This window comes from Cheilinus undulatus, linkage group 4, assembly GCF_018320785.1.
Source record: "Cheilinus undulatus linkage group 4, ASM1832078v1, whole genome shotgun sequence".
In the NCBI taxonomy this organism is placed as follows: domain Eukaryota; kingdom Metazoa; phylum Chordata; class Actinopteri; order Labriformes; family Labridae; genus Cheilinus; species Cheilinus undulatus.
In genome coordinates this window covers 2,738,638-2,766,534 of record NC_054868.1, presented here as the reverse complement: position 1 = coordinate 2,766,534, position 27,897 = coordinate 2,738,638, and the positions used below count along the sequence as shown (strand labels likewise).

The 27,897-nt window shown below is 39.7% G+C and overlaps 4 protein-coding genes and 1 pseudogene across 4 annotated transcripts; 3 read left to right on the top strand and 2 right to left on the bottom strand.

The window, feature by feature from the left end:
- LOC121508431 overlaps positions 1-360 on the top strand; it is a 29,620-nt pseudogene extending 29,260 nt beyond the window's left edge.
- Positions 361-15,864: 15,504 nt separating this feature from the next.
- Positions 15,865-16,491, top strand: LOC121508432 (histone H1-like). The gene has a single exon (XM_041785289.1). The coding sequence runs from the start codon at positions 15,881-15,883 to the stop codon at positions 16,472-16,474; it is 594 nt and encodes a 197-aa protein (XP_041641223.1). The 5' UTR covers positions 15,865-15,880; the 3' UTR covers positions 16,475-16,491.
- A 4,640-nt stretch (positions 16,492-21,131) lies between these two features.
- LOC121508441 (histone H2B 1/2-like) lies at positions 21,132-22,563 on the bottom strand. Its single transcript, XM_041785300.1, has one exon. It carries the CDS (start codon positions 22,549-22,551, stop codon positions 22,183-22,185), a length of 369 nt encoding a protein of 122 aa, XP_041641234.1. The 5' UTR covers positions 22,552-22,563; the 3' UTR covers positions 21,132-22,182.
- Positions 22,564-24,458: 1,895 nt separating this feature from the next.
- Positions 24,459-25,068, bottom strand: LOC121508435 (histone H3). Its single transcript, XM_041785293.1, has one exon. The coding sequence runs from the start codon at positions 25,066-25,068 to the stop codon at positions 24,658-24,660; it is 411 nt and encodes a 136-aa protein (XP_041641227.1). The 3' UTR covers positions 24,459-24,657.
- A 2,445-nt stretch (positions 25,069-27,513) lies between these two features.
- Positions 27,514-27,897, top strand: LOC121508436 (histone H2A-like). The gene has a single exon (XM_041785294.1). The coding sequence runs from the start codon at positions 27,514-27,516 to the stop codon at positions 27,895-27,897; it is 384 nt and encodes a 127-aa protein (XP_041641228.1).

The following is a 27,897-nucleotide window of genomic DNA, read 5'->3' as shown; positions in this document are numbered from 1 at the left end:
AAAATGGAAAATTTTTGTCTTTGTACTTCAAGGTTTGAATTACTACGATGTCTGGGAGAGGTAAGGGCGGTAAAGGACTCGGTAAAGGAGGCGCCAAGCGTCACCGTAAAGTCCTCCGTGATAACATCCAGGGAATCACCAAGCCCGCTATCCGCCGTCTGGCTCGCCGCGGTGGAGTCAAGCGGATCTCCGGTCTCATCTACGAGGAGACCCGCGGGGTGTTGAAGGTCTTCCTGGAGAACGTCATCCGTGATGCCGTCACCTACACCGAGCACGCCAAGAGGAAGACTGTGACCGCCATGGATGTGGTCTACGCTCTCAAGAGACAGGGACGCACTCTCTACGGGTTCGGAGGTTAAATCCATCCATCAGCTTTAGAAACCAAAGGCCCTTTTAAGGGCCACCCACCCAAACTAAGGGGCTCACCTATTCTCAGTGTTGTTTAAAAACGGATTTATGGGGGTTTGGTAAGTCAGAGTTCTGAACAACCAACCATCACACAAAATAAAGCAAAGCATTACAAATAAGGGCAATGGAAACCAAAGAAAGGGTGACAATCAAAGCCTTGAGTGTGGGAAACAAACTCGTTGCAATGGATCATTTCTGAGTGTAAACTTTCCCTTTTTAAAGCTTTCCTGGCTGAATAATATTTCAAATTCAAACAGAAAACACAACTTATCACCAGAGAGCCACACTGAGTATCACTGGTGTAGGCATTAACCCTCAGGCATCACTTTCATTACTTAAAGTCAACGTTTTTAATGAAAAGCCAAAAAATGTGATATTTTCCTTAAACCAAATGTTGGATGGCTGGGAGATTATTACTAAATCCAGCATGGACATGTCCATGATTAGCCAAAACATTGACGCTGATGCATTTTTAGTTTTTGTGTAGCATCCGATTTAAAATTTACAACCCTTTTGAGTCATCCAGGACAAAAATGTCCACTTTCAAAAAGGGCGAAAAAAAAAAAAATAGTACACATTCATATTTTTTCTGCTTTTTTGGTCAAATCTTTTTATCAACATAAGTTATAATTAAAGAATTGGGATTACTGAATAATTTTTAGGATTTTAACCCTTTAAATGCCAGTTTGATTACAGAATAGTCATATTTTTTCAAAAAAAAAAAAAAAAACACACAAAACTAATTATTTTACAGATAACTAATGTTGGGGGGGGGGGGGGGGGTGTTTTTTGTTTTTTAAACAGTCCTGGGTATGTCAAACATTAGCCAAAGTATTGACTTTGATGCATTATTAGTTTTTCTGTAGCTTTTGATTTAAAAATGTACGACCCTTTCCAGTCACTTGTGGACTAAAACCTCCCATTGACTCCCATTCAGATTTTTTGATCTCATAGCCATTGCATGATATAATCATACATTCTGTAATATTATGGTTTCATTTTTGAGAAAAATACTCAAATTTGTCATTTTTACTGTTCATCACTAAAACCAGCCATCATAAATAATGAAACTGGCCTTTGAAGGGTTAAAATCCTCAAAATGATTGAATGTTTGGTAGTTTTGAGCACAGCTGAAGTTTTTTTTAAGAGATTTCTAAAAATCTAAACATTTCTAAAAGTCCTTACTGGCTTTAGAGGGTAGTAAATTTGTTTCACAGTGTTCCCCTAACCTATTAGAGCAATTGAATTGGAATTCAAGAAAGAAACTTTGTTGCAAAAAATTAGACCGTATGCACCAACAGCCAAAATGGTGAGCTGAGAAAGAGGAAAGATTTGCCCAAATGGACAAAAATGTCCCTGGTGATGCCTGAGGGTTAAACACATTTTTAATAACCATAATGTTTTAACAGAATACTGAGGTCAGGTGCCCCTAAACCACCGTGTTCTGTACTTTTATATAATATGTTTCTTTTGGTCACCTCTCTGTTTGTGGCCCAGATTAATTTAACAAGTCTGCTGAGGGTGACTGAAGTTTTAGGGGCTGGAGGGAACACAGTAGATAAAAATCACAGTTTAGACACAGTGTGAGTTTTAACTATTTTAATCTGACCATTACAGGGGGTTTTATTTTCCCATCTTTGGACCTCTTCTTTTTTAAACCAGTTTAGTTAGCACACATCTGTGCTGTTAGCCAGATACCTAGGATATAATCTTGTCTCTTACCTGTACATTCATATTTGTTTGATTTTGTTCTGATCTGATCCAGACTGCTTCTGCTTTATCTTGGTTTAAGCTTTGGATGCTTTTTCATAATAATAATAATATCTTGGATTTATATGGCGCCTTTCAAGGAACCCAGGGACGCTTTACAAGAACATGTAAGACATGGACAGACTGTGAGGATAGGATGAGAGTAAGGGGTAGTTTAATGAAGACTGTAGGCTGTAGAGTGTCCCAGAGGGTGGGGGCTGCAGCACTGAAGGCTCTGTCTCCGTAGGCTCAGAGTTTGGGTAGGAAAGTAGGTCGGTGTCTGAAGACCGAAGGTTGCGAGATGGTGTGTATGGCTGGAGGAGATCAGAGAGGTATTGAGGAGCCTGGGCATGTGGCTGAGAGTCGGAGTGATGACAACACACACACTCTCACATGTGCTGGGGTGTGAGGGCCCTTCAGTCTAGTTATTCTGTGTTTATAGTTACATTTTACTCAGCGCCCCAGCTTTTCTTGAATTGCTGTTGTAAATATAAACTAATGAAACAGGACTAAACACTTTATTTGAATGAAGGTTACAAAGAGCAGCCAGTAAAGCTGGAGTAATAACATAAGATCAGAGGGCAGACATGAACGAATCATGATACAGTATCAACAATCATCATACACTCAAAAACAAAACACATTTAAACACCAGATATTTGTCCAAATCTCCACAATCATAAAATTATCAGGAAGAATTTCTACAGCCAGCCTCCTCCAAGTCATTTAAACATTTTCACACTTTTAAAACATTTCTGAAAATCCTGTTTTATCATCAATAATTCATGAGTGAAAGAGACAGAACACAAACACCATGATGGTTTGAACATTTTAAACATTTTCCTGGATGATCAGTGAGATGTTTTGCAGAAACTCTTGCTTTAATTTCATCACCACACGGACAAATGATGAGCAAATAAAACCAGAACGACATCTAGGATTGTATATGATCCCCATGATGTAGATGAGTTAACGGGGAGAGTAACTGACATTGGATACTCCTGGCCAATCCCTGGGTCAAAAAAACAACCCATGCTCTCCATCTTGAAGGAGACTTTACATCCCTGCGTGTCCGTCTTAATGTCAGTGATTTTAAACACCTCGTAGGGGGGAATGAGCGCCTGGTCAAATCCTTTCAGAGCAGAATAATTTGTGATATTTGCACCAAAACACGTTTCGAATTCAAAACAGTACATGTTCCCTGTGGATTTCCTCCAATCAGAGCCGACTGTGAAGGTGCTGAAGTGAATGGCTTTGCTAGAAATGTCCGGATCCAAGTCAGCGTCTGTCCTGTAGCTCGTGTGGAGACACGACGTCTTCTGATGGTAGTTCAGGATGTCAACAGCTTCATGAAGGAAAGACTCCAGACTTTCTTGCTCTCCGTTTTTGTCTGCTCTTCCACTGTCTTGTTTGTCAGCTTGGATCATCCCACTTGTGTACATGTAGATGGCAGTAGAAAGAGTTTTTGTCATGCTGCGATGTGCAGGCGCTTTGGCGTTTTTCTCAGCCTCACTCCACGCTCGACTGAAACTCCCACTGGTACTCCATTTCTGCATGAGGGCTCCAGTAGGGATGTCTGTCACCTCAGCACTGCAGTTAACATCGTGGATTTGATGCTGAAGTGAACCCTGGAATGAAGACAAACAGGTTTTAGTAAACATGACCAAAGAAACTGTTCACCAGCGTCTCAGTTATTCTGCTACAGTTAAACACAGAGCATCCATTTCATAAGAAACTCAGTCTACAGTTTGATCTGCCCCAACTTGTTGTTTCACATCAGATAATATTAAATAGTTGGAGTTACCTGTTCAGCAACATCCTGACTTCTTAAGGTCACAAAGATGGCGACAAATATGAGCAGTCCCACCAAAAGAAGAGAAATACAGGTACATGCAATGAGGAATACTCTCCGACATGCTGTTCTTCTTTCTCCTGAAGTCATCAGGCACCTGGGAAAAAAAAGAAATATATATGTGTGTGTGTGTGTGTGTGTCTATTAACATTATTATTATTATTATTATTATGTGTTAATCATTTCTATTTAACAGGTGTGTGTCTAACCCGTACAGAGGTGGTTTCAGGTGTCTGAAGAGTTTTGGTAACTTATCTGACGTACCGACAATAAAAAAAAAGAAAAAAAAAAAATTGAATGAGAAGAAAGCCCGTCAAAGTGGGAGAAATGGATGAATATCAGATACAGATCTCTGGTCAGATTTTTTTAAATTGTTGGCATAGCGCATTAAGGAAAGGACAGTTTAGAAGACGTGCTTAGAGACAACTTTGTTCGCTACTTCAATGACTAAAGAACTGTCCCAGAAACATTTTCAGAATAAAAGCTTCATGTAGAGATGCAGGTGCTCTTACCCTGAATTTACATATACAGCGTGCGCGCTGCAAACCGAAGAGCCACGGGTTTGCTCCGACCGAAAGGCGAGCAACCTCACCCACTGGAAGCCAGTCTAGAGCGTTGCGCTGTGCCGTGGCGCGCAAGCCCTGATCAGCAGGAAGAGATCCCGAGGAATAGCATGTCAACAGCAGACTATTTTACCTTTTGGGGTTAATTTATCATCCTTTCCAGTATAAGTCCATGATATTATTGCTTTCTCTATTGAGTGAGTACATTAGGAAGTTAAAGGTTAATGTTTGCTTAAAGGGTCTGTGGTTTTATGCAAAATATCCCCAGAAGTTAACTTTTCCTCGTCAATGGCGCCATTGTAGCTCTGTGATCTACTGACCTCTCAGTGACCCTTTGCTCTCGCTGCAGGATGAGAGGTAATGTTGATATAGTGATGATTTATGATCGGGAGTCCGTGCATTGTGTTTTATTTTGAAAGAACCGGATGTTCTACGCTTGTGACTTCCATGGTTGGTGCTTTCTGAACGTCATTGAATTTACGAGGTTTGGCAGCGGCCGGTGCTGAAAATAGACCTGCAGCATATCTGAAATGAAGTGCCGGTCCAGGCACGCACCGCTGCCAGTCTGGAGCGCCTGCTATGGAAATGCTCTGATAGACTAGAGAGGGAGTGAAGTGATCTGCAGTACGATTCGCCAGCGTTCAGCGGCACACACGCTGTATATGGAAATTGGGGGTAACAACAGAGATACTGCATACAAGCTGAGCTTTTACTCTGAAAAACAGACCGGATTTCTTCCTCTCCTTACAGCTCAGCCGCAGATTTCCGTTACTCTACTGAGTAGAAATGCACATTCAGCAGTTTATCTCTTTTCATCCGTGTTTTAATGAAGTTAACTGATCTCAGAGTTCACCTACATAAGAGCACACGCATAATAACGTCAATATTAAAACATCTTGTTCAGAAAAAAGATCCGACTCTTTCAACCGGTTCATTAAAAAACAAGAAGAAAGAAGAAGAAACTACACGTTTACTGGTTACTGAAGAGCTGACATTTAAACTGTTACTGGTTTAGCTGGATGGCTGTGTCGTGTACAGAAGGACTAACATTACAATGATTTTAAAACACATGTAAGAGGAAAGTTGACCACATTTAGACTTCAGTCTCAACTCTGTTTTTGAAAATAAACAGTCTAAATAGTTTAAATTGAATTTCTGGTTAAAAAATAAATAAATAAATAAGGATGAATAATCTGTAGGCTACTCACTGGTGTTTGACTCTCTGCTGTGCCAGCACAAGAAAGATCTCATGAAAGCAGTCTGAGAGAGCCAAAATACTTGTCTGAACGAAGTGGGACCAAATTCCTAACAATTTTACCAGGTTCACTCAGGAGCAGGGTTGCCAGGTCTGTGGGATAAAACCAGCGAAAAACTAGACCATCAGCTCAAAGTCAGCCCCAAAACAATCTCAATGCTAGAACTGAATTGACTTTACATCTGCATGGTATCTTTAATTACAAAAGTGTCTCTATAACCGTCATCAGAACTGGCTGGGCTCCTTAATCACTCCACCCCCCAATCTTATTTGCACTTCAGTATTTTTTGCAGTTTTTGCCACTTTTGACCCCTTTGAAGCATTTCTTCCTTCTTCCTGCTGGTTTTTGCCCATTTCAACCAATTTTAGCCCATTTTCATCACCCTTTCCACCCATTTTTACCACTTTGAACACATTTTTGCCACTTATATAAATTTTGCCACTTGTAAAATTTAACACCAATTTTAAAAAACATTTTTTCCCCAGTTTTAACCACATTCACTGTTTATTAAACTATTTTTATGCTATTTATAGCCCTTTTCACCATTTCTCCTGTTGATTTTTTTCCATTTCCCAAACAACCCATTTTAGCCACTTTCAACAATTTTAATGCAGTGTTCTTCCATTTTGAACCATTTTTTCTTTCATCATTTTATACCACTCTAAACACATTTTTATAATAGTTTAAAAAGGGGGGTTACATTTTTAAGAAAATCTATATACCAGGGAAAGAATCTATTTAATTTTTTTTCTACTTTGATATGAATGGTTTGTATTCAGGTATAAAAAATATGGTTATTGCAGTGGGACCATGATTTTGCTGATCTTCATGTGCCCTATATTTGGCTGTTTTATTCTTCCTCTTCTTCCCTGCTAAAGAACATTTAATAAATATAATAAACCCATAATAATGTTGATTCATTTTCCCCATTCTGTGGGTATTTCTTCATGTATTTTGCTGTTCTACTGGGCAGTGTGTGTCTTTGCTGTGGTTGCTTGTAGGCCTGGATGTTGTGTTGGACGTCTTTGCTTCTTCCTTCCCTGCATCAATGCTCTAATTCTCAGGGAAACCACCTGGCAACCCTGCTGGAGGGTGGGGCTGAAGCCAAACTCTGTTTTCCTCTGCCTCCACCTGCAGCTCTATTGTAAGTTCCTGTTCCTGAGGCAGGAGTGATTTAACCACTCCTGATTTTAGAGGCCATAAATATGAGGCCCTTCTCCACTGAGCTGAAATGGTTTAACTCTATGGGGCCAACTGGTGGTCCTGGGGCCACATGCTGCCCTCCTCACCACACGCCACATGCATAAAAGATATCTCAAAACGGAAGATATCTTGATGCATGGATGCATGGATGCATGGATGGATGGATGGATGCATGATGGATGGATGGATGAATGGATGATGGATGGATGGTGGATGCATGGATGGAAGGATGATGCATGGATGGATGGATGGATGATGGATGGATGGATGGATGGATGGATGGATGCATGATGGATGCATGATGGATGGATGGATGAATGGATGATGGATGGATGGTGGATGCATGGATGGATGGATGATGCATGGATGGATGGATGGATGGATGATGGATGGATGGATGGATGGATGCCTGCATGATGGATGGATGGATGAATGGATGATGGATGGATGATGGATGGATGCATGATGAATGGATGGATGAATAGATGATGGATGGATGGATGGATACATGGATGGATGACTGGATGATGGATGAATGGAGGAATGGAGGGATGAGTGATGCATGGATGGATGGATGGATGGATGAAGTGATGCATGGATGGATGGATGGATGGATGCATGGATGGATGGATGGATGGATGATTCATGGATAGATAGATGCATGAATGGATGGATGGATTGATGGATGCATGATTGAATGCATGGATGGATGGATGGATGCATGGATGGATGAATGGATGCATGGAGGAATGGATGGATGAGTGATGCATGGATGGATGGATGATGGATGGATGGATGGATGCATGCATGGAGGTATGAATGGTGGATGCATGGATAGATGCATGGATGGATCGATGCATGGAGTAATGGATGGATGGATGGATGGATGGATGGATGGATGGATGGATGCATGGATTGATGGATGCATGCATGGATGGATGGATAGATGGATGGATGCATGCATGGATGGATGGATGGTGGATGCATGTATGGATGGATGCATGGAAGATGGATGGATGGATGGATGGATGGATGGATAGTACAATACAATACAAAACCTTTATTTATCCCAGAAGGGAAATTCAATCTTCTGGGAGTCTCATCTGTTTACTTTTGAATTATACAGTCTAATTGCTGATGGTATGAAAGATTTTCTAAATCTTTCTGTCCTGCAGCGCAGGGATAGGAGCCGTCCACCACCGTTGTTCATTTGCTCATTGAGGTAGATATGAAGTGGATGATGCATGTTTCTCAGAATGGCCTCCACCTTCTTCATTGTGCGTCTCTCCACCTCATCCTCCAATGAGTTCAATTTGATTCCGACCACAGAGCCAGCTTTTTTAACCAGTTTGTTCAGATGCTTTGCATCCTTGTGTTTTACACTGCCTCCCCAGCAGACTGTAGCATAAAACAGAACACTTGCCACCACAGACTGATAAAACATCTGCAGCATCTTACTGCAGATGTCTATTGATCGGAGTCTTCTGAGGCAAAAGAGGTGGCTCTGCCCCTTTTTGTAGATGAAGTCTACGTTTTTAGACCAGTCCAACTTATTATCCAGGTGTACACCTAAATATTTATATGATGTCACCACCTCGATGTCCACGCCACAAGTGTTCACTGTCTGAAGGGGGGGGGGGTTGGATCTGCGGAAATCTATGATCATTTCCTTTGTCTTTGAGGTGTTGAGTAGCAGACAGTTTTTGTGACTCCAGTCACTGAAGGCACTTATCAGATCCCTGTATTCAGCTTCTTGTCCATTTCCGATACATGCCACGATAGCAGTGTCATCAGAGTATTTCTGGATGTGGCAGGACTCAGTGCTGTATTTGAAGTCTGATGCATACAGTGTAAACAGGAATGGAGCAGGACTGTTCCTTGTGGAGCCCCTGTACTGCTCATTAATGTCCCAGAAACACAGTTCCCCAACCTGACAAACTGTGGCCTTCCTGTCAGGTAATCTGTGATCCAAGAAACACAGGAAGGATCCACTCACATCTCTGTGAGCTTGTCTTTGAGTATGGTGGGTTGGATGGAGTTGAATGCATTTGAAAAATCAAAGAACATGGTTCTCACATAAACTCCAGGTTCCTCCAGATGAGACAGGGCACGGTGAAGCACGAAGAGAATGGCATCATCCACTCCAATGTGTTCTTTGTATGCAAACTGCAGGGAATCGAGTTTGTCTTTGACCTCAAATCTCAGTAGGCGTAGAATCAGCCACTCCAGGATTTTCATGATGTGTGAGGTAAGGGCAATAGGTCTGTAGTCATTTAGTTCAGCCGGACATTTGATTTTTGGTACTGGTACAATACAGGATGGTTTCCATAGAGCAGGCACCCGCCCCAGCAGAAGACTCAGGTTGAAGATCCTGTGGAGAGGTTGACACAGTTGTGCAGCACAGTCTTTAAGCAGCCTTGGACACACACCATCTGGGCCAGCTGCCTTCCCAGAGCAAAGTCTCCCAAGCTCCAACCTCACCCCTGTCTCTGTGACAGAGAAGGGCACAGGTGCTAGAAGGGAAGTGGCTGCAGCTGTGGAGACGTGTAGGAGACGGAGAAGGAGAAGGAGGAGCTATAGTGGGGATTTCCATATGTTGAGGAGTAGAAGGAGGAGCAGCAGTGGAAGTGGGTGTGTCTACAGTGTCAAATCTGTTGAAGAACAGGTTGAGTTCATCAGCTCTTTCCACATCACCCACTATTGGCTCCCTTTTCTTTTTATTGTTATGTCCAGAAATGGTACTGATTCCTCTCCACACATCACGGATGTTGCTGTGTTTAAAATTCCTCTCTATCTTCTTTTTGTATTCCAGCTTTGCCATCTTCAGTCTCCAGTCTCCTCTTCAACTCATGTTGCACGTCTTTGAGCCGTTCTTTGTCACCGTCTCTAAAAGCTTTCTTTTTCTGGTTGAGGATTGCCTTTATGTCGCTTGTGATAAAATCAAATATGAGAAAGGGAGAGCATCGGCAGGAAGTCACTGAAGAAATGTGTTCAAACGGGGGCATTAGAAGCTTCACCTTGAACACAAGACAGCACACCTCTATGAATGAGCTTAATGAAGAGACGCGCTATCAGCAGACTTCCTCTGCACTCTTTTACGCACATTCCTCCACCCAGCGCATCCGACGGTAATAATACACAAGTTTTCATATGAATTTGGAAGTTAAAGTCTGTCTTCTTTGTGTGGACTTAGATTTATAGATATGACCTATTGCAATGAGTCTTTACTGCTGACAGTTTTCACCTTTATAGAGGATCTCAGGAGGATTTTCTCAAAGGAAGCCTTTAAAGAGCCGCAACTGGTCACTAAAGAGCCACATGCGGCTCGAGAGCCGCGGGTTTAGTATCACTGTTCAAGGAAGTCACGGCAAGTAATGTTTGTTGTTTTGCTGGCGGCTACGGCCACAGTAGCCTGTGTACTTCTGCAAAATAAAGTTGCAGCAAAACTCACTAACGTCACCGTCTGCTTATTGACGTTACAGTAGAACTACAGGTGCAGGAGGAGGGGTTTGTGTGTGTGTCTGCCTGCACTCTGCAGTAGAGAGCCTCAGAAAGAGAGGACGGATTGTGTTTGTGCCCTACGTTGTTGCTCAATCTGGGTGAATTTCATTTAGGCAGATACCCTGAGCTGCACGACGGATTGTTTTTTTAAAAAATCATGCACGACCTGATCCGAGCCTTTGGTCCCAACTCTCGGCAATCGCTGAGTGGGCCAGTTAGGTGCCCAGGCCACCAGGAAATGTCCCTGTGCCCCCGATGGCCAGTTTGCCACTGCAAAAGAGCAGAAATCACATTAAACTTAAATGAGTTTCAGTGTCAGTCTGTGGAACAGAAATAAAAGAAAGTCAAACACACACTGGGGTTACAATTACATTTAATCTAAAGATGATTGTGAGGTATAGAACCAATCAGCGGCGTGCACAGACTTTTTCAAGGGCAGGAGTGAAAAGAAAAAAAGGACACATACAGCACGTTCTCGCCACTGAGGAGGGGAAGTTTGACGTGTTTTCGAGGGCACTTTAGACATGTTTCTATGTTATACAAATGGCACATTATATAGCTGTAAAACAGACTAACTAGACAGACTACTCAAGTTAGTTTGTAGTTAGGATCAGCATCCACAAGAACTGTGTAGATTCAACGCTGGACTGTGAAGAACACACAGAAATAAATCCCTAGGGGGTCTGGGGGTCTTTCCCCAGAACATTTTCAATGAAGTAGATGCCATTTCCTGTATTCTAGTGCATTTTAACACCATATTAGCACCAGATAATCCAAACTGGTTCTGTGAGATATAGTTCTGGCTCAATATAGATCAAAAAAGGGCCCAACATAAAAGTCATTGCAACAGTAATGTTTCACAGTATTTCTTGGTCCTAATGGTCCTCTGGAGTTTAGTGTGTTTTTCCACCCAGGAGGGCACTTTGGCACGCGTTTTGGCTCTCGAAGGGCACTTCAGGGTGTGTTTTGGCTCCAAAGAGGGCACTTTAGCGTGCGTTTTTCAACAATTGGGCCATAAGAGGGGGCCCTCTGTGCACACCACTGGAACCAATAATGTGTCTGAGATTATGGACAAAGGCTGTCAATGTGATACAGATATATTTAGTTCTATTTACTTTATTATTTCAAATACATGTAAAGAAAGCTGGGGAAAGATTCATGTTCAAAGAGGTGCAATAAGGGAAGGCTTCAGCCTACACCTTCAGTCCTGTTTGTTTGTTTGACCTTTTGCTGTTAATGCAGGTCCTCCGTACGTGGTTCAAATAATCTGAGCTAATGTCCTTTTAGCCTGGTTCAGTTAACGTGATGATTGAAGGCTGGCTAAGTCCGTTCCTCCACGGCTGAATCGTGCTAAATCACTGATGTTAATTGGAACGAGAGTGATCAGGATTCTTGCGCGTGACCGTTCTACATAAAAAGAGAGCAGTGTAGATCACAGAAATCACGAATGTCTGTCATAATTTATGGCGAATAATAAGGAAAGCGCAACATTTTTCACACAAACAGAGCAGCAAACAATCATGGAGGAGTTTGAAAATTACAAAAAACATTGTAACTGTGAAATCCAACACCTCAGCTGCAGTGAAGGTGAGACATGCAGCTTGACAAAAGATTGTGGACAAGTTAAATGCACAAGTAAGGAATATGAAGGCCTAGTTATGCATTGCTGTTTAAGGCTATAGCCTAGGCTATTATTTTAAATGTGTGTTTGCCGTAACCTCGTAGCCTGATGACCTAGATTAATTACTTTCTATCATTAATGAACCTCGTGTATTTTCTAAAGGTACTACTAAGCATACTAATTTGAGACAATATGTTTCATATAGCCTAAAGGCCCAGCTATCTGTTTTTATATTTATCGCTTCATATAGAACAAACCCAAATGTCAAGCAAACGTAAGAACAAGTTAAAATAAAACACAAGAACATTATTCAGTGTGGTAAGGGAATATCATTTGTTCCATGGTGTTGAATTAGAAATGTTCCTTGTATGTGCCACTCGCAAAAAAACGCAATCCTGAATCCTACACACAAAGTCTAAGTGACAGTAAGTACACGGCTGTGCTGGGCAGTATTGGTGATGTATGGCCCTGTCAGCTGTTGCAAATAAATAATGCCTTGGAGACTTAAACAGTAATGTCATACAAAAAAAATCATCAGAAAATGATAAAGGATCTTGGCGATCTCGGATCAGTCTTTCCCTATGAAATGCGGCACGGATTATTATTGCTCCCGAATCAACTTGGTCTCTCAGAAAGGGAGCTTCCTCCTTTTTTTACTTTTGGGGGCTGAGTCTTAAGATTCAGCTTCTTGAAATATAGGGCAGGTTTAAGTTTATTGATCTGTTGCTATAGTGATTTAGCTTAACCTGCTTCGAGAAACAGAACAAGCCTGATATGACTTCAGGTTATCCTGAGATTATCCAGCTAACTGAGTTAACCAGGTAGGAGGAACGGGGCCCAGAAATAGCATCAACTGCTTGGTTTTCACTTGACCAATGTAATTGAGTTTATATGTTTAAAGTGACTGAAGTAGACTCAAACAAAAGTCAGAAGCCTGAGAAAAAAAGGCAGAATTATTAAAGAATTAATTTTATTAGATTAAAGTCAGATTTATTGGATTAAAGTCAGATTTACTGGATTAAAGTCAGAATTATTAGATTAAGTCAGAATTATTGGATTAAACTCAGAATTATTAGATTACACTCAGAATTGTTAGATTAAACTCAGAATTATTAGATTAAATTCATAATTGTTAGATTCAATTCAGAATTGTTAGATTAAACTTAGAATTGTTAGATTAAACTTAGAATTGTTAGATTAAACTCAGAATTATTAGATTAAATTCATAATTGTTAGATTAAAGTCAGAATTGTTAGATTAAATTCAGAATTGTTAGATTAAACTTAGAATTGTTAGATTAAACTCAGAATTATTAGATTAAAGTCAGAAATATTTGATTAAAGTCAGAATTGTGAGATATAAATCAGAATTATTAGATTAAAGTCAGATTATTAGATTAAAGTCAGAATTATTAGATTAAAGTCAGAATTATTAGATTAAAGTCAGAATTATCAGATTAAAGTCAGAATTATTAGATTTAAGTCAGATTATTAGATTAATGTCAGAATTATTAGATTAAATTCAGAATTGTTAGATTCAAGTCAGAAATATTTGATTACACTCAGAATTGTTAGATTCAAGTCAGAATTGTGAGATATAAATCAGAATTATTAGATTTAAGTCAGATTATTAGATTAAAGACAGAATTATTAGATTTAAGTCAGATTTTTAGATTAAAGACAGAATTATTAGATTAAAGTCAGAATTATTAGATTAAAGTCAGAATTATTAGATTAAAGTCAGAATTATTAGATTTAAGTCAGATTATTAGATTAATGTCAGAATTATTAGATTAAATTCAGAATTGTTAGATTAAACTCAGAATTATTAGATTAAAGTCAGAAATATTAGATTACACTCAGAATTATTAGATTAAAGTCAGATTATTAGATTAAAGACAGAATTATTAGATTAAAGTCAGAATTATTAGATTAAATTCAGAATTGTTAGAAGAAACTCAGAATTTTTAGATTAAAGTCAGAATTGTGAGATTAAACTCAGAATTATTAGATTTAAGTCAGAAATATTAGATTAAAGTCAGAATTGTTAGATTCAAGTCAGAATTGTGAGATTAAAGTCAGAATTGTGAGATATAAATCAGAATAATTATATTTAAGTCAGATTATTAGATTAAAGTCAGAATTGTTAGATTAAACTCAGAATTATTAGATTTAAGTCAGAAATATTAGATTACAGTCAGAATTGTTAGATTCAAGTCAGAATTGTGAGATTAAAGTCAGAATTGTGAGATTAAAGTCAGAATTGTGAGATTAAAGTCAGAATTGTGAGATATAAATCAGAATAATTATATTTAAGTCAGATTATTAGATTAAAGTCAGAATTGTTAGATTAAACTCAGAATTGTTAGATTAAAGTCAGAAATATTAGATTAAAGTCAGAATTGTTAGATTAAAGTCAGAATTATTAGATTAAAGTCAGATTATTAGATTAAAGTCAGAATTATTAGATTAAAGTCAGAATTGTTAGATTAAAGTCAGAATTATTAGATTAAAGTCAGAATTGTTAGATTAAAGTCAGATTATTAGATTAAAGTCAGAATTGTTAGATTAAAGTCAGAATTATTAGATTAAAGTCAGAATTGTTAGATTAAAGTCAGAATTGTTAGATTAAAGTCAGAATTATTAGATTAGCGTTAGAATTATTAGATTAATTTCAGAATTCTGATTTATTTCCCAGAATTTGAAATAAAAACGTAGTCCCTTTTTCCAGGGGCCCTAATCCTCCTTTTAATCTTTTTCTTTTTTTTTCCATGCAACAAATAAATCCTCATTTTTTAACGTCTGAATGTTCCACTGTTGTTTTAATAATCATGACTTTTGTGTTGCTGTTTTTGGATGTTTAGAAGGATTATAAACATTTCAATCAGAACATATTTGGAGTAATATACAGAATATTTATGAAGTTCATAAAATATGTAGGTTTACACATTAGTACCAAACTGAAATGTCAAAGATTAAAATGTGTAAAAACATACTTACTGTAAAACGAGTGAGAACCCTGATCCTGATCCTATTCAGGATCTGTTCTTTGAGTCTAAACCCTGTCTAGTCTTTCCTCATCAGGTTTTTCCACATAATAACTAAACTTCTGTGTCTTATTCTGGTTACTTCTGGCTTGGTTTGGGAGGTTTTCACTTTCAGAGAATCTCCAATAATCACAGCCAGCAGCTCTGCTCTGAAGCCTGGCCTCGCCCACCATCACTGTGTTTGCTGCCCTCTAAAAATCCGGATTTTATTACAAACCCGAGATAAGCAGAAGTCTGATTCACTTTGGTGTCCTTCAATAAGACAGTGGACCAGCAGCTGAACTGGTTTCCACTCAGCTTTGGTGGTTTTTAGATCATTTCAGGAGCGAAATGAGGAGGGGGAACCTTCAGCAGCGTTAACATGAGGATGAATCAGTGACTTTAGGAGTCGGTGTGAACAGAACAAAGAGAGCTTCAGAGCTAAACAAGAGTCCACAATGAAGACTGACTAGTCCGCTACCTGCTCCCATCACTGACAGCCTTCACAGCCGCCCCAACATTTAGTTTGAAGACTTTTAGAAGAGACGAGAAAACACAAGATGGGCTGCTGTCAGAGCACAGGGGAGACGCGAGCAGGGTTGACTCTCTACGGTTCTCATCGCGGCTTTAAGACCAGCCTCCTGCTCAGGATGTCACAACTGTAGTTAGACTGTAGAGTAGGAAACACAGCGATCACAAACCATGGCAGAAGAAGCTCCAGCAGCGGCAGCACCGGCCAAGGCGACCAAACCCGCCAAACCAGGCAAGAAGAAGCCCGCACAGAGAACCGGGACCAGCGTCAGCGAGCTCATCCTCAAGATCGTAGCCGCGTCCAAGGATCGGAATGGTGTGTCTCTGGCCGCCCTAAAGAAGGGGCTGGCTGCCGGGGGCTACGATGTGGAGAAGAACAAGGCTAGGATTAAGGTATCCATCAAAGCTTTAGTGGCGAAGGAAGCTCTGGTTCAGGTCAAGGGGACTGGCGCATCCGGATCCTTTAAGATCCCCAAGAAGGCTGCAGAGAAGAAGAAGCCGGCAAAGAAGGAGGTTAAGAAAACTGCAAAAGCGAGGAAGCCCGCTGAAGCCAAGAAACCCGCCGCTAAGAAGCCTGCTAAGAAGCAAACCAAGAAAGCAGCAGGCAAGAAACCAGTAGTCGCCAAAAAAGTTACAAAGAAGTCCGAGAAGAAACTTGGAAGAGCGAGCACGGTAGCAGCAGCCAAGAAGGGCTCCAAGAAGGGAACCAATAAGGCAGCAAAGAAGGCGCCCAAAGCCAAGAAGGTAGCACCCAAGAAGAAGTGAGCAACCCCATCTCTTTAATCAACCAAAGGCTCTTTTAAGAGCCACACACAACTATTAAGAGCATTCCTCCCATACCGTCCATGTGTCAAGGCAATAAGCCTCACTGTCAGTCAAAAGTTACATTTCTCATGTTTTTTAGTATAGTAGCAGTTGAATTTAACTACATTTGGAACTTGGCCTAGCGGGGCTGTGTTCATTGCTTACAGGAAGTCTCTTGCTTTACTCTCTCATATGAAAAAACGCTGCACTTCACTCTCTGAGGGTCTGACCCACTTCAGTCCTCACGGTGGCAGGTTTGGTCTGACCGCTAAAAAGCGCTCAGAGACACACACAGCTGCTCATTGAGCATCCCTCTATTATAGGATCTTACGCTGCAAGCCAGTGGCCTCAATGTGAATCACGTCACTACTAAGAAATTTGGATTTGCCATCACTGATGTTTTGATATCTGAATTTTTGACATAATTCTATCGTTCTGAATTCAGCCTATAAATATATCCATAAAATAAGTGCGTCATGATTCATCTTCTAGACTGTTATTTTATTTGTAAGTATGACCCAATAATGAAACTCGCGAGTATCAGACCAACTGTCGCCCTAATCTCAGCGGGTTTTACTTCCTGATCTGAGCTGTAAAGCGCTCAGCAGAGACACACGGACTCAGCAGCTTATTGGCCAATGAGCGGAGGGAGTGACGTCACTACTGAGCTACAGTCGCACCAATAAAGTAGTGCAGTTACATTTTAAACTTATTTATATTGTATGGTAAATACTATATTCATAAGTGCCAGTGGAGTCAAAAGCCACCAAAAATATAATTTATAAAGGTAAATTTTATTATATGACCTGCTTACATGGAGTAAAAGACAAAAGAGCAATGAAAACTCTGGACATCTTTGAATCCTTTAATATGTTTATTTAATTTCAAGGTACCCCAAGTGTTTTTATGTATATATGTACATTTGTATATAATCTATATACTGTATAAACACGGGTGCATGTTGTAATGTGAATATTTGTATGGTGGGCACGTATCAATAAATAATAATAATAGTAAATAAATTGATAAAGTGGTGCAGTCGTGACGTAATTTTGTAGGCAAACCCCGAAGTTAGCGTCGCACGTGTTCCCTCCATAGACAATCATACGTAGACGCCTCATTGATTGTGTTTGCCCGCTGCCGCTATACGTCAACGTGTCCGCCATATTGCCAGAGGCAAGGCCGTTCAATGAACAAATGCAAGTAATGAGGGGTGAAGGGTTTTCTGATTAAAAAACACACTAGTTTACATTTAAGTGATGGTAATGAGACGTTTGTATATGAAGTGGTTTACTAGTATATTTTTTGTTAATTGAATGATTCAAAATGACTCAGAGGGCCAAAAATGTAGATAATTCAAGCATTAATATACTGCAACTGGAGGTGCATCTGTGTTTCTTATTTTGTAGAACTTAAATGATACATACATGCTCATAGTATCTTAGTAAATTATTATATTCATTATATTACATTCACATGCCATGGTTTCTATACTGTTATATATATATATAATAATCTGTATCTATACAGTTGCATTGTTTATCTGGATTCTTTCTTCTTTCTTTATGATACGTTTTACAACAAATCTTATTTTACTGACAGTGATCGAGTCATCCTTCTCTCCTGGAAACAAAATAACCATTAGGAAAAACGTTGTTAAAAAGCTAGCCTAACCATGGATATTAATCCACTTAACAATAATGTGAGGGAAATTGTCTCTGAACGTGTTGTTTTTCTAGCCTAATACGATGAAAAAACTGTTAAACGTACCCATGAAATGTTCTTCCATGCGATCTTGCCCATCTTGTGAGGCATCTTGCCCAGGAATGCCTCTGGCAAAATGGCACCGGCGTTGACATAAGGCCCACTGGCCAATGCAGCGTCCACGTATCCTATGTGATTCTGTAGGCAAACCCGGAAGTTCGTGTCACGTGGGTTCCCTCGGCGTTGAGCCTTTGGGATTTTTCAATGGGTTTTTGGATTATTGCTAAAAATAAGCTCTGTGTCCAGTAAACATTTTTGAAACTTACAGGTTTTGTTCATATAGATAATCTTCATAAGTTGATAATATAAGCATCATATCTGGTTCATTAATCTAACTGACGAAAGTAAAAAGCTTATTAAACTTCAACACTGTCAACTGAATTTAACCTCATCACCCACGGATACAACAGAACGGCAGGCTCAGTTGCCACGCTTCGGTTGCAGACTTTTATGAATTATAAGCAAAGTGCATGGTTTACTTTACATTCATGTGTTTTTGAAAAGGTTGTTGGAGTTAAATTTCTATTAAGATGTGATTTTGACCCCTTAAAATGACCTTTTCAGTTATCAGGCTTTCATATACAGGTATTACGGTATTGGAAAATACTTTACAAGCATAATTTCAGCCCACATAAAGCCATTATCTGGAACAACAGGTATATCTTGCATAAAAGAAAATCTTTATTTATAAAGATTGGATGGAAAAAGGTGTTTGGGCTGTAATACATTTAATGGATAAAGATGGATATATGTTAAGTCATGCTGATTTTAAACTCAAATTCAATATAAACTGTTCATGCAAACAGTATTCAATTGTAATCAAAGCTGTTCCTGTAGCCCTGATTAATCTGATTAGAGAAACTGAAATATTCCTCTGTAACACCTGTACTTGACAGTCTTACTATTGAGGAGTATGATTTCCTAGACTGTAATTGTAATAACAAAATTTTGAGATGTCTTATCACAAAGGAATCATTTCCTCTTCCAATGAAAAGAAATGTCGCTTTTCAGGTATTCTCAGAATTAGATTTGGTCAAACTAAGAACTAGATATTTCTCTTTTCCATTGTTGCCAAAGATGAAAGAAGTTCACTTAAAGACTTAAAGACTACTTAATGGTCTCTATCCATGTAATAAATTCTTAAGAAGACGGTTTAATGTGGATAATAATGAATGTATGTTTTGTCATGTCGATATTGAAACACAGGAACGTCTGTTTTATGATTGTAATGCTGTCAAGATTTTTTTGGAACAGAATTCATGAATGGCTAAACACAAAATACATAATACCTGGTTTTGATTACCATATGATCAAATTTGGAATCTTTATAAAGGATAAAACTGTTGAATTTTTATGTAATAATATTTTTATGACGTATATTCTTCCAGTCAAGACGTGAAAAGATACACAGTTCAAAGGTGGGGCACGTTTCAGATGTATTTTATGTTGTAGGATAAAACATTAATCTCTCTTGAGTTTGTGTTCACCACAGACCCTATTTCAGGCATTTCATGGAAAACTGACTCAAAAATCCCTTAGATTTTCAGATGAGGGAACCGGAAGTGCTAAATGCTACCTCACTTCCACATTTTAGGACTCATTCCTGCACCTCTCTATTAGACACCTTGACTGGAGCTTAATCATTATCTGGCGTTTATCACTGATTTACTCGACCTACCATGGTCAGGAGGTAATTTAAACTCCTAGTATGAGAATAAGACATCTGACTGCAGAGGAGCAGAGGAGTTGTGAGTTGATTGATTTATTGCTGCTCATAAATATATTTGAATGCATTATCCTTAACCTCTATTTAACCAAAAGTAAATAATCACTGTACTTTTCAAATTCCAATTTACAGCAACAAAAAGTATCTTAGACAAAGCAGGCCACTGGTGACAGAAACACAATAGAAATAGAGCATAAATAAAGTAGTTACAAGAGCACTAATAAATACAGAAATATAATAATAATATTAATATAAAAATATAAATATGTCAACTAACTAATATAAAATTATATTTACAAACACTTATGGACAGGTTGGATAAATTACAGATTGGGTGTGGTGGAAATATTTATATGTACACCTAGATACACATATACACACACACACACACACACACACACACATATATGTTGTGCAAATTTCCCGAGAAGGGTCTAGCTGCAGCCACAGCCGCTACAAACCACGCTCCGTACAAAACACCCCCCATCGATCCATACAATAAATTAATTCTAACCCTAACAGGTGGAATTAAAATGCTAAACCTAACCTAAAGCTACCCTAATAGCCCAAGTGGGCGTGTTTTGTAGGGGGCGTGGTTTGTACTGTTGCCGCAGCTGCAGTTGGGTATCATTGAATTTCCCTGCTTGCACCTAATAAAGGGCTGTCAAGGTATACTTACACAAGCGCACCCCAAGGGGCTGACATCAAAGAGCATGCGCACTCCACAAACCACAGACGGAGCCCCATCATCTGTTCATGCATCGTCAGACTTTTTCATGACTTTGTAAGTGTTCTGTGTGTCATAAGTTCTTCCAGACGTTGTATTTCAGTAGTTCATACCTCCTATAGCTTCATACCAACTTGAATATTAATTTTATATACATAGCCACAGCTGGGAGACCTGCCACGCTGTTCTTCATTGTGTATAACCCCTTTAGCAAGCTAAGTAGGCTAACCAGGAGCCATTTGTGTAGAAGGGAGACCTCTGCTGGACGCTCTGGGGTAGTGTTTATAATATGTGCAAATGCTGTGAAATTTGAGTTTGAACTTTATTGATATATTTGTCTTTCTTTGTATCTATTACAGAAAACCACACATACATGCACAAACAGATGTAACATGGTTTAATCTTTGGACTTCATTAAAGTTGTTAACAAATTCCTGGAGTGCTGCCGTCTTTCAGAAAGAAGACGTAGGCCAGGCTTGTATAAACATTTGTACAGTACAGTGTTGATCATTTAAATGAAAAACTGAAGATTTTATGACAGTAATAAGAGAGACAGAGATAGGGGTAGAAAATAAAATTAAAACAAGTTTCATGGGACAAGATTGGCTATTGTGCTAGTGAATTAAAAAAAAAAAATCAAGTAGAGCACCCAGACAATGTTGGCTCAATTCAAGTCTTCACGATCATGCAGTAGACTTTCATAATCTAAGAACCCAATGTTGTGCTGCATCAACCAGTTCAGGTATGAAGATGCATCCATTAAAACATTATCCTCACAGAATTAATCAAGATAGACATCTTACAGTGTATGCCATTTGGTTTATACAGACATGTAAGGACATACATATTAAATTTATAATACGTATTTGTACCCATATGCTAAGTAAACATAAAATATGCAAATTAAAAAAAAGCTCCTCATATAATATCATGAAGAAGCCTTGTAACTGGAGGCACATATGAATGCGACTTAGCATGTGCCTCACATATCTGTACATCAAATACATATTGTGAAATTGTAGTAGTTTTTCATCTCATGCCTTAGGACACATTTGTGTGGTAAAAATGAGGACTTGTGGATTACCTTTTGGTTGGATGTTTGGGTTTTCTGCTGTACAGAGGAAGCTAAATTTAACAAATAGTAATACTTGAGGTACAGTCTGAACTGCACTGTAATGTCTTTGGTTTCTTGTAATTCGTTTTTATCTAAAATAGTTCCTTACATGTACACAACACTCCATAGTAGTGGGATGTCATTACTGGTCTGAAAATTGTGACTTGTTGTTACTCAAGCTCTTATAATAACGTTAGAATTTGTAACCTCAAGTATGGATAAAAAGATAATTTGTTATATAATCAATACGTAACCTAGTTAGATTAAGGACTGAAAACTCTCTGTAACATTTGTTTGGTCCTTAAAAGGACCGTTGTGTTATTCTCTTAAGTAAAACTTTACTTGGAGCTGGTGTACTTGGTGACGGCCTTGGTTCCCTCTGACACGGCGTGCTTGGCCAGCTCTCCGGGCAGCAGCAGGCGGACGGCGGTCTGGATCTCCCTGGAGGTGATGGTGGAGCGCTTATTGTAGTGAGCCAGACGGGAGGCCTCTCCAGCGATGCGTTCAAAGATATCACTGACGAAAGAGTTCATGATGCCCATTGCTTTAGAGGAGATCCCGGTGTCTGGGTGGACCTGCTTGAGGACCTTGTAGACGTAGATGGCGTAGCTCTCCTTCCTCTTGGTCCTCTTTTTCCTGCCGGCCTTGTTGGCCTTAGAGACGGCTTTCTTGGAGCCTTTCCTTGCTGCTTTTGGTGCGTCAGGCATGATGACTTTGATAGGAAGTCTAGAAGACGACTACCCACTGTAACTCAGCCAACATTATATCGTCAGGTTTGATGTAAATGTGAGTGTGCCGTTGCTCGCTCAGAATTGGCTGAACCTGGAGGGCTTAAAGCTGAGTCATCCTGCAGGGCTACTCGATGACTTCATGGCTGTCTACTGTGCTCTACTGAAAATCACTACTTTGTTCAGAGGAAACTTGGCCAAACTACCGTCCAAGATCCGAATTCAGATTCTAGAACCAAAATTATACTTAAATATTCAATAATCCTGTTTTCTTTCTTTAAATAGAATTCGGAAAATTCTTTCACCTATATTTTGACATGTAAAATAAGAATTATGTGTCTAATCATAGACGAGACAATAACTCTTATTTAGTAATGCAGGTTTTCAGTTCTTTTCGGTGATCCAGATCATTTGGTTTGTCTCTTTTGTACCGGCTCATTCACACACTAACAATATAAGCCGTTTTTCTTGGAACTGGGGGGTTAAAACGTTGGCTGGACTCTTGAGTTCAGAGTTAACGCTGATTAACATTGATACCAAATTGAGTTAATGATAAATCACAAAAGTGGTCAAGTTTATTGTAATAAATCTCAGAAATTGTATTGGAAAGTTTACAGCTTGATGACAGAATGTGTGCTCTTAATTGGAATAAAACTTAAATCTTCAGCCTAAGTTGAGTTTACATAAATTATTATAAACATAGGGTACTTTTGGCTCTGACAAGCTGAGGCGCATGAACGAGCTCCTGTTGATGAAAGACAGCCGGCCTCTGTCCATGATGGACAGTTAAAAACCAAAACAGAAAAATACTTTTGCAAGAGCCACAATTTAAACCATGAAGCAAAAACAGCTTGAAGTAGCAATGACAATAAGTTGAAGGTGGCAAAAATGGTCAAAAAGCAACAAAAAATGGATGAAAAGGGGTAAGAACGAGGAGGAAAAGTGAAAAAGGGATCAGAAAGCAACAAAAAAAATGGGTGAGAAGTGACAAAAAAATGAATTAGGTGACACTAAATGGTCCAAATATGGCAAATAAAAGAGTGAAAAGTGACTAAAAGCAGTCAAGAGTGGCAAAACTGGGCAAAAAAAATAGGAAACAGGTGGTATTTGTAGCAAAGGGTAGCTGAAAGTGGTGAGAAGTGGGGTAAAATTGGGATATAGTTGCAAAAGAGGTGGCAAAAAGAGGAAGCAAGTGGTATTTAATGCCAACAGGTAGCTTAAACGGGGGGGAAATGGCGCGAAAAATGGTGATAAAGTGCAAAATGGGTTAAAAGTGGCAACAAGAAGTGTCTTAAATGGGCAAAACTAAGAAAAAAAGTGTTTTTTAATGGCAAAAGGTAGCTTGAATGGGTGCCAATTGGGGGGAAAAAAGGTGAAAGGGGGCAAAAATTGGATACAAGTGGCAAAAATATGGTATTTGCAACAAGAATCTATATAGGTTAAAAAAAAGTAGGGAAAGGGTGGTGTTTCATGGAAAAGGTAGCTTAAATGTGTAAGAAGTGGGGAAAATGGTGAAAAAAACGGCAAAAAAAAAGTTTCTGGTTTTTAGGGGGATCAATATTTCAACTTAAGACATAAAATAGCTGCAAATCATCACAAAAGAGCCACATATTGAATATCAGGTCTAACATCAAGGTCAATTACCGTCTGCAGCCGTATTCTCACTCAAAGTGGGGCAATGTTTGGTTCTGATGTAGAATGGCAACTGATCCCCCCTCAAACACTAAATAGATAAATAGGCCAGTCACTATGAATTATTCAGAGAGCGAGGACTCAAGATTAGAAGCATATAATTGGCAACCAGTGTAACTGTGTAAAGTACTCTTATTTGACTAGCAAGCAAGTATCCCACTGTGATTGAGTCTCTACAGGGATATATGATGAGATTGACTGATTTCTTCCCAGTACTATAACCATTCATTCCTCACATCAGTGATGAATTTTCTTTGATTGAACACTCAATAACTCACGTGCTCTTAGTCTAAGTGGCCTGAAAGTAGAGTAATAAAGAATCAGGACCGATCTCTTTGTGTATAGTAGGTGGCTCTTAAAAGAGCCGTTGTGGTTGTCGGGTAACGGTCCAGTCTAAGCTCTCTCTCCACGGATGCGGCGGGCCAGCTGGATGTCTTTGGGCATGATGGTGACCCTCTTGGCGTGGATGGCGCACAGGTTGGTGTCCTCGAAGAGCCCGACCAGGTAAGCCTCTGAGGCCTCCTGCAGAGCCATGACGGCCGAGCTCTGGAAGCGCAGGTCGGTCTTGAAGTCCTGGGCGATCTCTCGGACCAGGCGCTGGAAGGGCAGCTTGCGGATGAGCAGCTCGGTGGACTTCTGGTAGCGCCGGATCTCACGCAGAGCCACGGTGCCGGGCCTGTAACGGTGAGGCTTCTTGACGCCGCCGGTGGCCGGGGCGCTCTTGCGGGCAGCCTTGGTGGCCAGCTGCTTCCTGGGGGCTTTGCCTCCGGTGGACTTACGAGCGGTCTGCTTGGTTCTTGCCATGGTTAGTCTAGAATAGAGGAAGCCGGGCTACAGGCTGGCTTTAAAGACTAGGACGAGCTGTGACGTCAACACGCTGCTTCAGTCCGTTTGACACTTCTGATTGGCTAGCGGCTGTAACTTCACTTTTCATTGGAGGGAATACGTTTAAAAATGTCCGCCAAAATTTCAAATCAACCGCCAACTCTTTCTTTTAAAAATTAATTGGGAAAAAAAATGCCCAAAGTTGTTTATCAACCACCATCAAACACCAGAAGAAGAAAAACATTACCAAAATGAGATTATTTAGAAGAAGCAACTCAATCTTGACTTTCTAGCCTTTAAATTACTTGTCATTCTGACATTTTAACATCTGTCCCCTGTAAATCCTCCTCTAGCAACATAATATTACTGACAGACTCAATTCTATGTTAAAGGTACAATGAGTAATACTTGGTAACGTTTTGCAGAAAAAAAAAAATCAAAAATGAAGCATAATATCTACAAGTATGTTTAAAACCCAGTTTAATCACCAGAATATAGAATAGTGATGGGAATTTCCACTCTTTAAATCGATCCGGCTCTTTTGGCTCAGCTCAGCAAGAGTCGGCTCCCAAACAGCTCTTCATTCGGGTACCTGTGGCTTCATTTGACAATGCATGACATATGATCGATATTTGGGCAGGAATTTTACCCCACCTTTGCTCGATTTTTAAAACGGATGAAAATATCGTGAATATTTTTCAAATTTACTGGATCCCCAAAACACCTTGTGGGTCAGAAGAAATATGCTCACTGGTTGGGATGTATGACACACCTGACGTAAAACATGAATGTTACACCATCAAACATGAATCCTTAGTGCATGGTGTGCCTGTGGATCAAAGAGCATTCCTACTAATCAATAAAATAACACACAATCACACACAATCTATTTACACATAACGATAACAATAATAATAGCTATATAAAAATGGCTCTCAAAGAGCAGGCCCTTGTTGTTCAAGTAAAAGAGCCGGCTCTTTGAACCGACTCATCCACGAACAACCCATCATATATATATATATATATATATATATATAAAAACCTTGCATTGTTGTAGGAACAAATCTTTGCACACATTTATAGACACAACCTGTCACTGAAAACGCTTTAACAATGCTTTATTACACACTCACCCCATCATCCTTAATCCTGACTGTATGACTAATTTTAGAAAAGCAGCTCTTGGAAGGTTAAATTCAAATGAAATTATTTCAGTACATACAATAAATACCCAATGCAAAAGCTAATAAGCCTTAATTTTACAGTAACGTTTCATATTTTTTTTTCCCCCTTTAAATCACATTTAATCATGAAAAACTAAAAATAAAACTGCAGAGCTCTGAGCTTCAACTTATCAGCGTTGCTCTAGTTTTGGTACAGCTTTCCCTGAAAATATTATAACAATGTTTTTATTGCACACTCACCCTGTCAACCCTAATCCTTGACTAAATTTATATTCATTTTAAATAACAATAAAATGACCCCACTACACACAACAAATGCCCCTTTATCCATCACACTAACCAATGACAATTAGACACCAATATTTTGTGTCATGTTCATTTAAACGATAATTATAAATACAAAAGTTAAAATAAAACTCCAGACTGTGAGCTTCATCTTTCCTGTGTTGAAACTGAAAAAGCCTTTTTATTTGACTTGTCAAAAATAGTAAAAACTTCTATCTTGATTGCAGTTGTCATTCATTTTAATTTCTCTCACAAAAAGTGTTTTTTTTTTTTTTTTTTTTCCCAGGCTTATTTTATTTCATATGGTGTTTTTTGTTTCTTTGCATTTCCCTTTTATAGGATCATGGAATGTTTTTGTTTCCATTATAAATTATTTTAACTTTCCACACAGTGTTTTCGTGTGTCAGTGTTTCTTTTGTTGTTGTTGTTTAGAACTAAATGTTTGTAGGCCTGTTTCATGAAATGTCACACATCACGATTTTGTTTCTGCATTTCACAAAATATTTTGTCTTTAATTAAATGTTTTTGCAGTTGACTCTCTGGGCCTCCGTAGCCATGTTACAGTTTTTTTTTATCCACATGTACAGGAGACAGACGTTAGAGTCGTTCATTTACGGATCTTGGATTGATTTTTTTATGTCACATATATACCACTGAAGATGTAAATGTAGGCATAAATTAAAGAGCAGAACATGGGGGGGGGGCAGACGTGGACCCGGGCCTCTCAGGGAGGAAGGGCCGAAACGGTGACCCGGACTGTGATTGGTGCCGGCCTGCTCCTGGAGCTCAGCCCCGCCCGGAGGAGACCCCCCGCCTCAATGTTCAGCTGCTCATTGGAGACCACCGAGTTTGAAAAATCCGCCAAATTCCGGCGCCCAGGCGGAGATAAAACCGAGGCTTCGGGTCATTTAGGACCTACATTCTCTGACCGCTACGATCAGTCAACAACCGAATCATGTCTGGACGAGGAAAGACCGGCGGAAAGGCCAGAGCCAAGGCAAAGAGCCGCTCCTCCCGCGCCGGGCTCCAGTTCCCGGTGGGTCGTGTCCACAGGCTGCTCCGCAAAGGAAACTACGCACAGCGCGTCGGAGCCGGAGCCCCCGTCTACCTGGCCGCTGTGCTCGAGTATCTCACCGCTGAGATCCTCGAGCTGGCCGGAAACGCCGCCCGCGACAACAAGAAGACCAGGATCATCCCCCGTCACCTGCAGCTGGCTGTCCGCAACGACGAGGAGCTCAACAAGCTGCTGGGAGGAGTCACCATCGCCCAGGGAGGGGTGCTGCCCAACATCCAGGCTGTCCTGCTGCCCAAGAAGACCGAGAAGGCCGCCAAGAAGTAA

What these genes read in the sequence shown, in the direction of transcription:
- LOC121508435 (XM_041785293.1), bottom strand. Translation starts at nt 25,068, where the DNA reads ATGGCAAGAACCAAGCAGACCGCTCGTAAGTCCACCGGAGGCAAAGCC.
- LOC121508432 (XM_041785289.1), top strand. Translation starts at nt 15,881, where the DNA reads ATGGCAGAAGAAGCTCCAGCAGCGGCAGCACCGGCCAAGGCGACCAAA.
- LOC121508441 (XM_041785300.1), bottom strand. Translation starts at nt 22,551, where the DNA reads ATGCCTGACGCACCAAAAGCAGCAAGGAAAGGCTCCAAGAAAGCCGTC.
- LOC121508436 (XM_041785294.1), top strand. Translation starts at nt 27,514, where the DNA reads ATGTCTGGACGAGGAAAGACCGGCGGAAAGGCCAGAGCCAAGGCAAAG.